At 38.6% G+C, this 16088-nt stretch overlaps 1 protein-coding gene across 5 annotated transcripts in view; it reads right to left on the minus strand.

The window, feature by feature from the left end:
* PIEZO2 (piezo type mechanosensitive ion channel component 2) overlaps positions 1-16088 on the minus strand; it is a 480117-nt gene that overhangs the window by 59224 nt on the left and 404805 nt on the right. For all 5 annotated transcript variants that reach the window (XM_063653383.1, XM_063653380.1, XM_054461214.2 and 2 more), the window contains 5 exons: positions 14389-14478; positions 12744-12865; positions 11279-11350; positions 6863-6969; positions 1655-1769 (listed from right to left, as the gene is read on the minus strand). In XM_063653383.1, coding sequence (XP_063509453.1) covers positions 1655-1769; positions 6863-6969; positions 11279-11350; positions 12744-12865; positions 14389-14478 — 506 coding nt within the window. The remainder of the gene's footprint in view (positions 1-1654; positions 1770-6862; positions 6970-11278; positions 11351-12743; positions 12866-14388; positions 14479-16088) is intronic.

Genomic DNA, 16088 nt, shown 5'->3' on the forward strand with positions numbered 1-16088 from the left:
TACTAATGAGTGAATATTCCTCCTGATCTTTCTCTTGCATTCATAAGCTATTATATGCACCCATTAAAAATGCAAAATGCTGTCTTGAGGTACTACTCTGACTTCATTTGTTTCATGATTTCATAATGTGTGTGCCATTTGCAGTGTGTTGTTTTTCACTTAATAATGTGTCAGGAATCGTTCTCCATACCAGCTCAAAGCTATCCATCTCATTTTTAAAGAACTGAATAACATTCCATAATATATTAGTAACATAATGTATTTAACTCTTCTTCATATGGGCATTTAGGATGTTTCCAAATTTTTTGTTATTAACAAATAATGTCTGATGAATACTTTTAGACATGTGTGTTTGTACACATGTGCAAGTACTGCTATAGAATAAGCCAAACACCCAGGCATGGGACTGGTCTGTAGTATGATATGTAACATTTGAGCTTTTAGCAGGGAATGACACACAACTCTTCAAAGTAGATATACTACTTCACAGTACAACTCATGGTATATGTAAGTACTTATCTTCCTACCAGCTCCCAAGCAGTGACATTATCCAGTGTTTAAGTTCCCGTCAATCCAATGGGTTAAGAAAACAGTATGTCAAAATATTTCATTTGTATTTCTTGTATTATAGTGAGACTGAGCACCTTTTGGTCATTTTTGTTTTCTGGTCTGTGAATTGTTTTTCACACCCTCTCACTGATTGAATTGAATTTTTCTTTTCTTGATTTCTAGCAGTTCTTAACATACACAGAATACTCATCTTTAGTCTGATATATACAATAAAATATTGCTCCTGAGTGAATCACCTGCACTTCAACTTCACTTTTGATGTTTTTTATTATAGTTTGAAATATTTTTACCCTTAGAGATGTGTTTATATCGTGTTTTCAAATATCTTGGTATAACGCTGAATATATGTTCCTTTTGTTTGCTTGTTTCTGAGTATTGTTTAAGTGTGCTTTCCCTTTTTGCTTGATTAAATTGCCAAAGTTTCATCTTTCTTATTGGCTATTTATTTATTTTTTTAGACGGGGTCTCCCTCTATCGCCCAGGCTGGAGTGCAGTGGTGCAATCTCGGCTCACTGCAAGCTCCACCTCCCGGGTTCACGCCATTCTCCTGCCTCAGCCTCCAGAGTAGCTGGGACTACAGGCGTCTGCCACCACGCCCGGCTAATTTTTTGTATTTTTAGTAGAGACGGGGTTTCATCATGTTAGCCAGGATTGTCTCGATCTCCTGACCTTGTGATCCACTCGCTTTGGCCTCCCAAAGTGCTGGGATTACAGGCATGAGCCACCGCGCCTGGCCTTAGCTTTTTCTAAGAACATTTTTTAACTTGATCAGGTCATGTCCTGTAGTATTTCTTTTTTTTAATTACTTAATATCCATGTAAAAAATTAGTTTTCTTCTACTTTTTTTGGGTTTCATTTGCAACTCTCCTTTTTTCCTACTTAAAAATATACATATAATCCTAACTTTGTGCTTTAATTTATTCCAAGTGTCAGAAATGACCAATTGAGGACAAATTAAAACTGTTGGCGTTCTTTAGAATTTAAAAATCTTAATCCCTCAGAAGTTTCTGTCCTTTGCAGACAAGGCTGGGGAGCACAGCCTGAAACCTGCCACACCTACCGCAGCCAACCACCCACCACTCACCCTCCTTGGATCCTTTCCGCCTTCGTTTCCGTTCTTCTCTTGCAGACCTTTTTTTCTCTTTGTGTCTTTGTCGGAGTGCTGTTTTAGGATCAGTAATCCAGGCTTGATAAACAAACTGAAGGAAGAAAGTTCAATTATTTTCTTGCCTTTTAATAATTTGAAATAAAAGGGACCTACAGCAAGCTTCCTGACTTTTGAAATATTTTTTCCTCCCAACACAAACTAAACATCCCAGTGCTATTTTTATTATCATGAGATTCAATTTTTTTTTTAGAAAAAGACAACAGATGTTGTAGTAATATATTTCATCTGGTATCACAGATATCATGAGATAAACTTTGGGTATACCATACAAACCATAATTTCTCCCAAGTCCCTACATCTCACCACAATTTGTGATACTTATTACTGATGCTTTTGCACTGTCCACAATAGGTATAAGCTGGAAGGCTCATTCAGTATCAGTAGTTTCTCCCATCACAAATAAACTTTGAGTCAAAAGCAAGATAACATCTTTAGTAGTCTTATTTACTTTGGGAAAATAGTTTTGTGCATTTGATACTCTCCCTTCTGAATAACAGCTGTTACCAGCGACTTGAGAAAGGGATTTGGAGAATGATTAGTACTTTGCGAGGAAAAAAATGTGATATTAAGGTTAAGGAGTTATTCTAGAATAGCATTAAAGAAAAACTGTGGGGCTTTTGGTTGCCTTTTGTCATTTTCATTCAAGAGCTGAAAATAGTTGCATTAATATATTATAACTGATAACCAGGAAAGAGCAATTGTGAAGAGCCCCCCTCCAAGAGTCTCCCAAATCATGCAGAAAGAACAAAAAGAAAACCTTGATAGAAAAAGTCAGCCATATAGCAACATGAAGCCAAGCAGGCATGCCTCTCATGCACCACAAACACACCTGGGTCTCAGGGAAGCTGGGTTTTTCATTATGATGATAAAGTTAAATAAATGTTTTCTGGGAGCTCTTTAAACCCAGATCTGTTCATCTTATTCTATAGTATTTTCAGATTTCTGAAATCTTTGAAAAACACAGCATAAGCAAATCAGTGGCATTGTGAAGTCAGTAGAAAGTAAAGAGAGATTCAACTTTTCCATATATGGAAATGGAAGGGTCATAGGTTACTATAATGGAAAAACTGTTTCTTTTTTTCTCACTGGTAGAAATCTGAATTTCATGAGAAATTAAAACAAGTGCAACATCTGTATTATTTCTGAATAACAAATTCCAGGAGGCAAAAAATTATTCTATTTTATGCCAAAAGCATATTTTAAATAATGGGAAGATGAACTGGAATTTTCAGGAGGACTGAATAAAGGAATTTTTAGTAGATGTTTATTGGCTATGTTAATTGGGTGTTAATTGGGAATTCTATCAAGAATATCTTTCTTTGAGTTATAGTACATTAATAAGCAAACTTGCCTCTGCACAATATTGATTGTTTTAAAATAATCTGGAACATAAGAAATTTTCAGGTTTAAGAGCAACATATGGTGACATTTCCTTTAAAAAAGTGTTATCACAACATAGCTTTTAGATGATGCACGAATCCCGAAAATAGAAAACAAAAAAGTAATTGAGGATTTGTGAATATAAGAGGCGCACAAGTTGGAGGAATTCTTTTTCTCTGAAGAAAAAGGAAACTGGGAGGAAAAGGAGAGAGGAAAAGGTATGTGAACGGTGGAATCGAAGGATCTTGTAGAAAAAGGTGGGTGCCATTAACATTTTGGTTTATAAAAGGGCACTCCTGGCTCAACAAAGGACCCCTAAAGAAGAAGCATGTCAGTGCTGCCTCACTGCCCTGAGAACTGAGGTATGCAAACCGGGGAAAATGGAGAGAGGAGGGAGTCATAGGGTAATTCCTTATTTGTAGGTAAATTATCTTAACTTGGATGTTTTGAAATAGAAACATTTTACAGTTCCAGGAATTATTAAGAGGGTCAGAAAAACGTGACAATGAAGAGGAGGGGGAAACGTCCCAATCCTTACTGAGTCAAGAAATGCAAGGCTCTTACCAAACTTCCCAATTTTTTTTTTTTTTTTTTTTTTTTTGAGATGCAGTCTTGCTCTGTTGCGCAGGCTGGAGTGCAGTGGTGCCATCTTGGCTCACTGCAAGCTCCACCTCCCAGTTCCTGCCATTCTCCTGCCTCAGCCTCCCGAGTAGCTGGGACTGCAGGCGCCCGCCACCACGCCCTGCTAATTTTTTGTATTTTTAGTAGAGACGGGGTTTCACTGTGTTAGCCAGGATGGTCTCGATCTCCTGACCTCGTGATCTGACCGCCTCGGCCTCCCAAAGTGCTGGGATTACAGGCGTGAGCCACCGCGCCCAGCCAGAACTTCCCAATTCTTACTTTGCAGCTGCACCTGTCAGCCAGCTGGATGGGCCTCTCTGGAAAATCAGACACAAGCTCCATGAACCAGGAATAGAAAAATACATGGAAATTTACATGAAAGACCTTTGAGCTCTCCAAAGAGCTACTACCAGTAGCATGCGTTCCTGACTTTATCTTAAATTTTACCGTATATATCAGGGGAATATAGGATTTGTTTTACTAACAACTTATGTGAAAATGCACTTATTCTTTAAGACAGGGAGAGCTTTATCAAAGTGGAGATCCTTAACTGAAATTGGTGAAGTTTCATCATCTGTCCTTTGATTCAGGTGTGGTCTAGCACCTTCTTTCTGTTGTCTGTAAGATAATTTTTTTGAAAAGAAACTAAGATGGAGGATAATTACATTGTTGTATTTCATTTAAATAAATTCTTAACTATGAATTGAGAAAGTCATATGGTAGTCATAGAAAAGAAAAGGAAAAGAATTTGGGGGAAGCAGAAATGGTAAATACTACGCTAAAAAACAGGATCCTGGCATTTTAAAAGCAGAAGGAACCTGGAGGTGTGGATGGTGCTACTCAAGACCCAGCCACGGTTGTGCTTCACATGAGAGTTTGAGGGAAATGCACACTGTGAGGTCCCATAGGACCTGCTGAATCAGAACCTGCATTTAAATAAGATCCCAGGGTAAAATGTGAGAAGCACTGGTCTATGTCACTATCGAACTACTCGCTTAACAGTTGAGGGACATACAGAGCAAAGCATTTTAGTGGCTGCCCCTGACTGAGTTCAGGAGAAAGGGCTTTCTATAAAATGTAAGAATAGGAATTCATTATTAATGTTTTTCCGTAACAAAGCGACCACAGCATAGGTAGCTGAATAACTTCAACTGTGCATTAGGTTAATCAACAAATAATTTTTGACAGTGTATTCAAAAGCCCTAGCATGGATCTGTGGGAGTGAGGAGCCCGCAGACTGCACTGGGTGGATCAGCCCAGGGAGAAGCTGGCTGTACCGAGTGCAGAAACTGGAAGACGGAGACTGAAAGGGACCCGAAAGACAGATGGAGTAAAAGACATCTTTTATTAGCTTATCCAGAATTTTACCAGCTTTCTGAGAAAAATTATCACCCTTTTTACTCATCAGAACTGATTCATGCAACCAGATGTGACCCTTTTAAAATGAGATGTGACTTACGCAACACCATGAGAAGGACAGAAAGTATATCTGTATCTGCATTTTCTCTTTCTATTTTTTGATAGTTACTGGTGTCCACTTAAGAACGAGTCAAATAATAAGAACTTTGGCTTCTAAGAACTTGATTTGGAAAACTTTTTCTAATATTTTACGTTCCTGTAATTCCTTCATGGTACCATCTATAGAATCGAGAAAATGCAGAGATAGGGCAATGAAGGTATATTTCTCTACATTTCTACAGAGCAGAAAGTCACACACTACACATCAGTAAAACATCAAATACCTTTGCAGCTCTGATTAAATACTGAAGAATAGTTTTGGGAAGTTTAATGACAGACTTTGGCAAGGCTAAAATGGCTGATGCAAACTTCCCAATAGCTCTCTACAAAGAAGGACAAAGCAAGAGTAATTAGTAGAAAAAAACAAAAACTAGTAATTTAATATATGATGTCAGCATGAATTTGTCTCTACAGTTACACCAACTAGGTTAAAAGATGCCAGTCACTGAAGCTAGAATAAAATGTGCTCTGCTTGTAAGTTAGGGATAAAGAAAATAGTCAATCATTGCATGTAATCCATCCAACATAGTGAAGATGTTCATGTTCTCTCCTTGGGTGCACGATGAGTGGTGGTTAGAATAAAACTCTTTCAAATAAAAATAAATGAGTTAAGTCATTAGTATTTGATAAGCCAGTTACAAACATGCATAAAAACCCGGTCATGAAGAAACAGACACAAGAAGCAATGGGGGAAGAAAGAAAGCATCAGCTCAAGGTGTCTCTATGGAGAATTCAGTTTTTCAATGGCACTGGGAAACAAGCATGGATGGGCCCCACCCACTTGAGAAGGCCTGGCCAAAAAACTGACGAAGGCCTTATCATGGGCATATCATGTGGCTTGATGGACATCATTCTATGTGCCTCATAGGAAAACAAATGGGAAATAACAGCCCTAGTATGTAGTTAATTGATAAAAGAAACACAGACCAATTTTCATCCCATACATAACTCTAATGACAAAGCCTCATCTTTAACAAGCATTGATTCACATTCACTCAATATGCTACATTAGGCTGGTGAGCCATAGCTGAGAATGGGACAGCAGGTTCTAAAACAGAAAGGTAGCTAAGCTGAAAAAACCAGAACTGTGCCACATATTTTTATTACTAGTTCAATACATTCTCAAATCTTTAGCAATACATATGAAACAGTTTTCAAACTCTGAAGCAACATTTAAATGATCATTTGCTCCAAAACAAAGCAAGGATTTTGTTTTCATTATCGCCTATCTCACATATTGAAATGTAAGTCCATTCAAGCAATCCAATGCAATGCCAGAGAAGTCTTTTTCACTTCCTGCTTGCAAGAAAAACACTGAGTTCACCCAACGAAGCTTTATTTTTTGTTTATAGTATCAGGAACTGTTTCGGTGCAAGTGAATGAAAACCTGGCCTGTACATGGTTCTTGCTTGATACTAATTACGGTGTTGATGGGAGCAGGCATCATTACAATTTAATTAGAAATAAAGAATTGCAGATGTAAACCAGAAGCTTCGGGGAGCTATGACATATGAATATGACAGGAGGTGTCTAGGCCTGCAATGAAGGTCTGTCAATAAGAAAAGCTCTTCCAACTAGCAAAGGAATGATTTTCCCCATAATTACCTGGAATGCTGACCTTCGTGGAGGTTCTTCATCTTCCTTCTTTAATTCTTCCTCTTCCTCCTCTTCACTATCCGTTTCAAACAAATAATAATCTCCACTCCTGACCACTAAGCAAAACAAAATATTCACTCATTTCTTGAAAGACGTATAAGGAAATTGGGGGCTTATTAATGAAATGTCCCCTAAAGATACACAAATTGTCCATAAGAGAACCACAACAAAAGATGTTGGCAGAGAGGAAAACACACGAGATGAAGAGAACTCATCTTCGGCTAATGCTACATGGTGTTGGCATGTTGGGTCTACAGAGTATGAGGCCTTGTCTTTGCCATATAAGAGAATTGGCCACTACAGGGTGAATCTGGTATGTTCTCCCTTCTTCACTGTAAATTTTACATAGATGAAGCAGATCAACTCTGCAGCAGCCAGTTTTGTTACCTAGATGACCAAAATAACTGAACACTATCATTTCAAAATTCAGCAATTTTGGTCTTCAGACAAGGCCAAAGTGAGGTGGAGGATTAGGCTTTGTCTGAATGGGCCCAAACCGTTGCAGATAAGCCAATCAGGACGATTCAGGACCAAGGTCAGTGTCACCAACCTCCTCCTTCACTTTATACTGTGCAGACCTGACTTCTCCACATGTAACACAAGGGACAAAACATACATGGCAAGACATTTGAAAAAAAAAAAACACCCACACACTGCCATGAGGATGAAATGGGCAGGTAACATTGAAAACAACACAACACAACAACAACGACAGTAACAACAAAAACACCACCACCAACAGCGCTCTGGCTGCTTCTACGTGTCATAGCCCTAAGACAGACTGAGAATGGCAGACAGGGTCCATAGGGTTTACAACTGCTAGGCTTCTGGTCAACAAGGAACTCCCCACCAGCTTTCTGAAATTTGAGGAGCACTCTACTGACCACCAGACACAAAGCACAAACAGTATGGACTGTCTTTGCCTTGTCTGATACTTTCCCTGCAAGAACATAAAATGCCTGTGTCAAGAGTTGGGAGCAGAGAAAACTACAACATACAGAGATTTAAGGAAATTTTATAAATTAAATCTTTATCAGTTTGATCATTATTTAAAGTCTACCAGAGAAAAGAGGCCCAACATATACATTTCTGATGCTACAAGCAATGTCCCATCATTGCAGGAAAACATATTTTCAAATTATATTCAGGTTTTCAAATGCTCAGGCATCTTTTGGATGACATATTGTGACCTTAAGTTATCTTTTGGGCCTATACATTGTAAGGTAATGGAAAACCTTGGCTTGTTTAAAATTAGTTGCTTGAATATCACTTCACATGGCCAAAAGTTAAGTAATTTTGCCCACGATTTCAGAAAAATCTGAAGCCTCCATTCGTGAAGATACAGAGTGGGTGAATTGGGCCTTATATCCTTGAACAGAAGCACTGTCATTTGTTATTTTCATTTTGAAGAAAGAACCAGGCCCAGAGTACTGGGTCCAGGCCTTAGGAAATAAATGCAATACAACACAAGTAAGAATAAGCAAGAACAAACCAAAGTTACAGCATTACATTTGACAGTGAAGAAGACCATTAAAGTAATGCCTTCACATAAGCCGAGAGACTCGCAGGAAAGTGATGTGGACTCTACATCACGTGGTCATTTGGGAAAACACAGACTATTATAAGATAGAGCATTTTACCCTCATTATAGGTTCCAAAATCAACATTAGCTTAAATTGTATTCAATCATACCTTCGATAACTTTTATTCATATGGACAAGTTCAAAAGGTGTTCATCTCAAGCAGTGGTAACATTGATTTTACCATTAGAAACCACCGGTATTTATGTGATCTAGTGGAATTATCACATAATAAAAAAGAAAATGTAAAAAAAGTCTCTTATTTCCTTATAAAATGTTATTGAAATGAAACTAGGAAAATAACAGAGCATATTTTCATTCATGCCATCTGTTAAATAGTGAGTAGAAAAGCTCTTACACACGTGTTTGTTAGCTCAGGTGGCGAACCTGACTCCAGCCTGTGTCCACATACATATCATGGATGTTGATGTTACTGCTAAATTACTAAGTTTGAAATTAACTTTTTAAATTCCACTACTTTTATCCTCAGAACTTGGCCGTCTGTTTCAGATATTTATCAATAAGATAAAGCTTGGTATTAATTTAGGCAGTACTGAACCAATATTGAAACATACAGTATTGGAATGGAAGGTATCATTGAACAGCAATAATGCAATCTTGTGTGTGTACACAGGTATGGAAGTAGGAGATTTGTCCCTATACAGACCATGCTAAAATCTTCACTGCTTACCAATAACATCAAGAACATAGCAACGTTTTTGTATTGTCAATAGGTTTACACATGTGTATCCAACTACACTAATTCTTACACTTGGCTTCTCTAAGAAATAGCTGTTTGAAAGCCCAGTTACTCAAAAGATCAAATTAAGGGCTTCAAACAAAGTACTTCCAGATCTAAAGATAAATTCTGGAACTCATCATAGACACAACAATACAGCACACATTCTTTCCCTTTCATTCTTCATTCGCTTGTAAAAAGAAATACATTTTGCAGCAAAAAATTTAACACCACAGTCTGAATATGATTCCAAACTATGAATTACACACATTTCTGCATTATTGCATCATAAGGTTTTGTAACAAGGCACACGTAGTTTAACATCAATCTTCAATAACTTGATATAATGAGGGTGAAATGAACCAGAAAATCTAAAGTCAACAACCTTCATAGGAAGTTCTTTAAATTATTACAAGTTGTAAGATAGTTATCAAAGACCATATCCAATTCCTTTGCAAATGAGATTTTTAGATGAGGAAAGGAAAAGCAACCACAATGACCGCAGTGGGAATTTACCCCAGGTGAAGTGAAAAAACATTCAATATGACACAATTTTGAAATGGATAGGTCTCTCTAAATTAGCAGAGGCCCTTTAAAAACATAAAGACAAGCACAGTTTACTTGTGACTTGATAGAAATAGGCATTTGTGCACTGCATTTACCAGATTGTTAGCGTGACTGTCATGCCCTGAACAGTAAATAGAAGAGTCACATTGGACTCCGACTGGAATCTTTTGTCTTTGGACTTGGGGAGAAAATTAAATAAAACTCTTTATAATCTTGTGTTTTTCTTTTTTTGTCATAATGTTGAAATTCAATATTTAGGATTAAATTTGATTACATCCAGATATATCAAGCAAATTTCAAATATTGCTTCATTAAACTAGCTTTCCAATTTAGAAAATTATGTCTTGGGGGAGAGAGGCCAACGTCAGATCTATGTGAAACCAATAATTAGGTATGGGAAGAAGTTCTACTTTATTTGATTTCCTAGTGATTCTAAATATCCTCCTAGTAGATTCACTCCTACAACTGTGTGACATTATTTGTCTCAGTGATACTCCTTGTCCAATTAGATTAGCTACAAGTATGGAGACATCGCATAAGATATAAAAGACTGAAGACGACATTATACGTAACTTGCAAAATAATAATTATTCAATATTCTAAGAAATTTAAAGAGGACTGGATTGGAATGGGTCATTCCACTATAATGCCATTGACCTATAGTGATATTTTCTTTGCTAAGCAGAGCAAATATAGCCACTGAGTTTCAGAATTCTTCATTCATCTTTATGATCAAGACGGAAACACACTGCATTCTATGTGGCTATCAGGATCTGCTCTTAAAAATAGTTTTCTGGTTTTTGCTGTTCATTGGTCGTCTCTGAGCATCAGGTGGCTTGAAGTCTGTGCCACATGTGGGCATTGGAATTTGGAGTGCCTTTTTGAAATTGGGGAGGAGGCGAAGTAAGAAAGTGAGTGCATTTTAAGTTATCCCTCATCTTTCTATTTAATAAATTGCCAAAAATCCTTAAATGCAAATAAAATCAAAGCTGTGGGAATGAGGGGAGGGGAGGCTCACTGGCATCCATGCCTAGTGCCTTACAGAGAAAGGGTCACTGACCCTTTGAATAGAATGATCATCCTTAAATCAGAGTCCAAGGTGGAGCCCAAGCTCATTTTTAGTAAGGGTATTTAGCCATAAAATACGTACGTGAATAGGGCTCTCGACCTCAGAATTGGGCAATATAATATTCAATTCTTCTTCCCTTTCTGAGCCCATAAATTGTGCTCTAGAGTCTATAAGCCACGTGTTTGGCTTTCTACAGCCAGCACAGGAATGTCTGTGCTGATGTCTCTGGAAGAATTGGACCCCGGGCTCAAAGACCCACTGACATTGAAATTTTCCTACACTCCGACCCCCTATCAAGTCACAAGGATCAAACCATGCATGGAACAAATGGGTCACGGGAACGCCTGAATTCTGGTCAAGGATATAAGGGTTAGAGTCGATGAGGTTGTAAGAGGATCGAGAAAACCTACTGGAAGCATGATCAACCCAAGGCCGCCACCACTGCTTTTTTTTGCCCTTGGCTTTCTGTTTGTCTGCTTCTCCTAAAATAAAATACGTCCACATATTAATCGTATAAAGTGAGAAAACAAATTTTGAAAACCACGCTTTAACAACTCAATTGTCAAATCTAGATAAATTGCAAAAGTATATCAGAGGTCAGGTAAAGGAACTATACTGAATCTGAAAAATATACATGTATTAACAGTCAATTTCACAAGATAAATACTAATTGTTCTTTTAACAGTACGCTACATTTTCACTTTCTTCTTAGTGACTGAGGGCATATAAAGACATATAAAAAAGAAAGGATTATCTGTCAAAAATACATCTCACATTGAATATTCCATTGTATTAACAGAAAGGAAGCATCCCCCAAATTTTACAGATTCATTTACTGGCAAATAATTTGTTAAAGTACATAAATTACAATAAGCAGAATTTTTTCTTGTGATTATTTTAATGCATGGCTGGAAAATATAAATTTCCTGGTCATGAATAGATACTATGCACTGGGAAAATATCATGCATTATTTCTCCATTCCATTCACATAGAGAAGCATGCAAGCATCTATAAAAGATCCTTTAAACTTTAATCTGATATAATAAATCTATAATTAGACATAATCAATATATATTTCATGGTAAGTTTCGTTTGAGCAGGCAACAACTGAATGATATTTTAGGTACCAATAGTCAGGTGCCACATAAAATACACATACATATTTCATTTCCATATAAAATTTATAGAAATAAAAGATAACAGTATACTGTATATCGGAAATATATCCCTTAAAGAAACAAATTAAGCGGGCCGGGCTCAGTGGCTCACGCCTGTAATCCCAGCACTTTGGGAGGCCAAGGCGGGCGGATCACGAGGTCAGGAGATCGAGACCATCATGCTAACACGGTGAAACCCCGTCTCTACTAAAAATACAAAAAAATTAACCGGGCGTGGTGGCGGGCCCCTGTAGTCCCAGCTACTCTGGAGGCTGAGGCAGGAGAATGGCGTGAACCTGGGAGGCGGAGCTTGCGGTGAGCCGAGATCTCGCCACTGCACTCCAGCCTGGGGGACAGAGCAAGACTCCGTCTCAAAAACAAAACAAAACAAAACAAAACAAAAAAAGAAACAAATTAAGCCAAATCTCGCCAATCTACTGCAGAAACACATGTCTGTGGAACAAAAGCTAGGTTATGTATTCGTTAAAGCTATCTTGCTGAAGAATAGATACTTGTAAAGTAATTGATTTATCAAATACATACTTTATGAAACTAATGAATATATCCATTCACAATGGGAAAATAAAGCTTGCTGAATCAGAAAAGTGTATCAATAATCTCGGCAGAATAAAAAGTAATGTTATTTTACAGCCCTGCTCAACATCATGCTATTATTCAATGTTAATACTTGAATAAGAGGAAAATGTCTTGACGTACTTTCATCATCCTCTTCAGAGAGTTTTTGCACGTCCTGGCCTTCCCCTGGCTCCTGGGTCAAGCTCAGCATCCTCTCCTTACCCTTTTTATATTTCTGTTGCCTGGCCTTGATGCGATCCATCCTATAAAGTAAAATAACATTAGTAATGCCAAGAACATATTCATTGTTCTCATGTGGTCAGTACTTTGGACTTACGCTGTTATGTATATAGCTAAATTAGTGGACAAATTACTTTGGAATACTTGTGAATTGTAAAATGGTTGCTCATTAGCAACAAGGATCTCCTTTCTTTTATATACGTGTGTGTGTGTGTGTGTGTGTGTGTGTTTGGGTGTGTATTCCCATGTTATTTGGCACTGCATAGATGCTAGTCTTAATAATATGATCAATAATGATTATGCTAAAGTTAGGTAAGCTATATTTGATGTCCACTCACATCTTGTATCATAGCCAATTTGAACATGGCATATTATGAAATACAAGTCCTTTATTCTCCCAAGTTTTGGATTCTTAAACAAATGGAAAGATTTAGCAAAGAGAATTACAGTAATAGACCTCACTTATGGGAAATTAGGAACATATTCTAAACATGAGTCCAAATTTGTTATTCTTCTAGACCTGATTTGGATAACTACAAACACCAATAAAAACAGTTGTACCATATCACATTTACATTATAATTTTTATATATAACTTATGTCTTTATGAAAATAATAATGCTGTGGAATAATCTAATTTATACTAAGAAATATTTCTGCTTGGGAAAAAAAGCTGGGAAATAAGGTCAGAATGAGATAAAACTGCCTTAGCAAACTTAGAGAACTTTCCCAGTGGGCAAATGGTGTCTCCATTTGCTTGGGGAAAGTGTCTAGGCCTATAATTCCACGGCCATCACCTTTTAAACCTGGTCCCCAAACAGTCCTCAGAGGTTCCATCATTGCTGGAAATTTCACTCTAAGATTATTTTCCATGGAATTCCCAAGTCTCCGGAGTGGAGTCAGTCCACCCCTTGGCCCATCCAGAATGGGATGGTGGGAAAAACTTTAGATGGGATATAAAGAACTCTGGCTTATATTTCTAGTGCTGCCTCTAGTTAGTGTTGACTCTAAGTCATCTAATACCAGGGTCATCAGTTTCTTTCCAAAGAGACTGGATGATATTATCTAAAACTATGCTTCCAAAGCTGACTCCACATTTACTCCCTTAGATGTAATGGATGCTTATATCAAGTACTTGGCACTGAGCAAGACCCTGTGTCATTCATTAGCTAGTTTAATCTTTACAAAAATCCAGGAAGGCAGAATTGTGAGCCCTAATTTAAAAACAGAAAACTCAAATTTAGAGAACTTAAATGACCTGTTCAAGGTTCTAAAGTAAGTCACTGAGCTAGCAATTGATCCCTGGTCCTCTGCAAGATAGCGCCCACCCCACCATGCTGGAGCAATCTTTGTGTTAAACTGCTTTCACTTTCAGCCTACTGGCATAAGCAATTGCCCCCGCACAAGAATAAATAAATAGGAAGTTGTGAAAGTCCATACATATATATTTTTCAGGGGTTTGAGGCTCCCCAAGAGTGGAGCGCCAGCTGAATGTGGTCACACAATCAGAAGACGGAAGGAGGATGAGCATCAATAGCATCCTTACTGTCGCTTCAGCTGGTCCATGGACTTCTTCTCTTCCTCAATTCTTGCCTTAACAGCTTTTACAATTGTGGCCTGGAAAAGTTCAGCTCCTCTAAAGGGAAAGTGGAAACATGAACAAGTCAATATTCTTGCCATTGTTGTTCATCTTTTCCTGAAAATTATTACTGAGGCTTAGAAAACATAACATCTCTTAATGGCAACTGCTTGTAGTTTCCTGGCTGGGAGGAGGAGTCAACAAGGCCCCTTCTAGAAGCCTTTTCCCACTGGGCGAACAGGGCACAGCCTTCCCCCTGGGAGTGAAGGGGCTGCTCACAAGCCCGGTGGTGAAGATCAGTGAAGAGAAAGTGTTTCGTATTCTCCAAGACATTGACACTCACGAGCCTCTTCAAACCTGTCCCGCTGAACGTTAGACTTCAGTAAAGCATTCTCACCTGACCTTATTGTAATTATAACAAGAGGAGAAATTTGCAAAAAGGGTACATTCCGATTCATTTTCTACCCAATGAGCAGAAACTGGGGATTCCTTCAGGGACTATGTGAAGGCCAGTTCCTGCTCCATCTGTGGGACATCTAGTCTCCTGTCCCTGATCCTCTTCTTCCTGTCCTTCCACTCCCTTCTGTTCTTTCTCACTTCTCAGGTCAACTTCAGTGTCTCCATAAATCTCCTCAACCTTCTTCACATTCTCAACTGTGTCACACTGTTACATGCTTCACAAATCCCAAATCTGTAGGAAGCTGACAGTGTGCCCACCCTGTCCTGAGAGGGGCTGTTGGCAGCTGCTGGAAAAAACACCTGCCTGGGGAGATGGTTCTCTGCAGAGCCCCTGACTCCTTGGAAAGTCTTCTGCTTCTCTACAGTGGCTGTTTCAAACTCTGCTACGCTTTTCTCAAGTCTTGAAGTCTGTGGAGTGGTTTTTCACTCCTAGTAAATGACCTAGCTTCCTGCTTCCCAGAGGGAACACAAATCTTAAGGCAGTAAGTTGCTCAGTTTCCTGCACCATCCCTCCCACAGGTGTCCTGCCCTGCAGGGACAGTGGAAGAGGTACCCTTTGTCTGACTAGGCCTGCCTTGTGCTCCAGGTCCCTTCCCCATCCATAGCCTGGGGGACATGAAATTCCTGCTTCTTCCTCTCTTCTTGCATTTCCAACCTCTCCATCAGTACCAAATTCTGTCCATCAACGTGCAAATGTGCTCAAGTCTTGTTAACCTTAAAAAAATGAAAAAGAAAACCCACACACCACCACATCCCACATTTTCCTATGTAGGGACTTACATCACTCCCCCTTCACAGTCAGATGTCTTGCGGTCATGTCTCTAAGCCTTTACAACTCCCACCTCTGCTTGCTGCTGTCTGGCTTTGACCCCACTGTCAAGGTCACCGATTTCAATGTTCAGTTGTTATTTTTGTCCTTATATAACCTACCTGATGGACTTCCACTTGGAAAGAATCTTCCTCAGTCTCCTAAGGCAACATGCTCTCCTAGTTTTCCTTTTTTCTTTGTGGCTCAGGCTGCTTGGTCTTTTTTACAACCTCTTTCTTTGCCCATCTCTCAAACCTGAATGTTCCCCAGGGTTCTCTTCTCATTTCTCACACTCCCTCTCAGCAGCTGCAACTCACCTCCTTCAATACTATCTGTGTGATGGTGGCACTCCATCTCCTCACTTCTCCAGGCCTGTCCACGCAGCTGGCCACTGGAATTC

Source organism: Pongo pygmaeus, chromosome 17 (assembly GCF_028885625.2).
Source record: "Pongo pygmaeus isolate AG05252 chromosome 17, NHGRI_mPonPyg2-v2.0_pri, whole genome shotgun sequence".
NCBI lineage: Eukaryota > Metazoa > Chordata > Mammalia > Primates > Hominidae > Pongo > Pongo pygmaeus.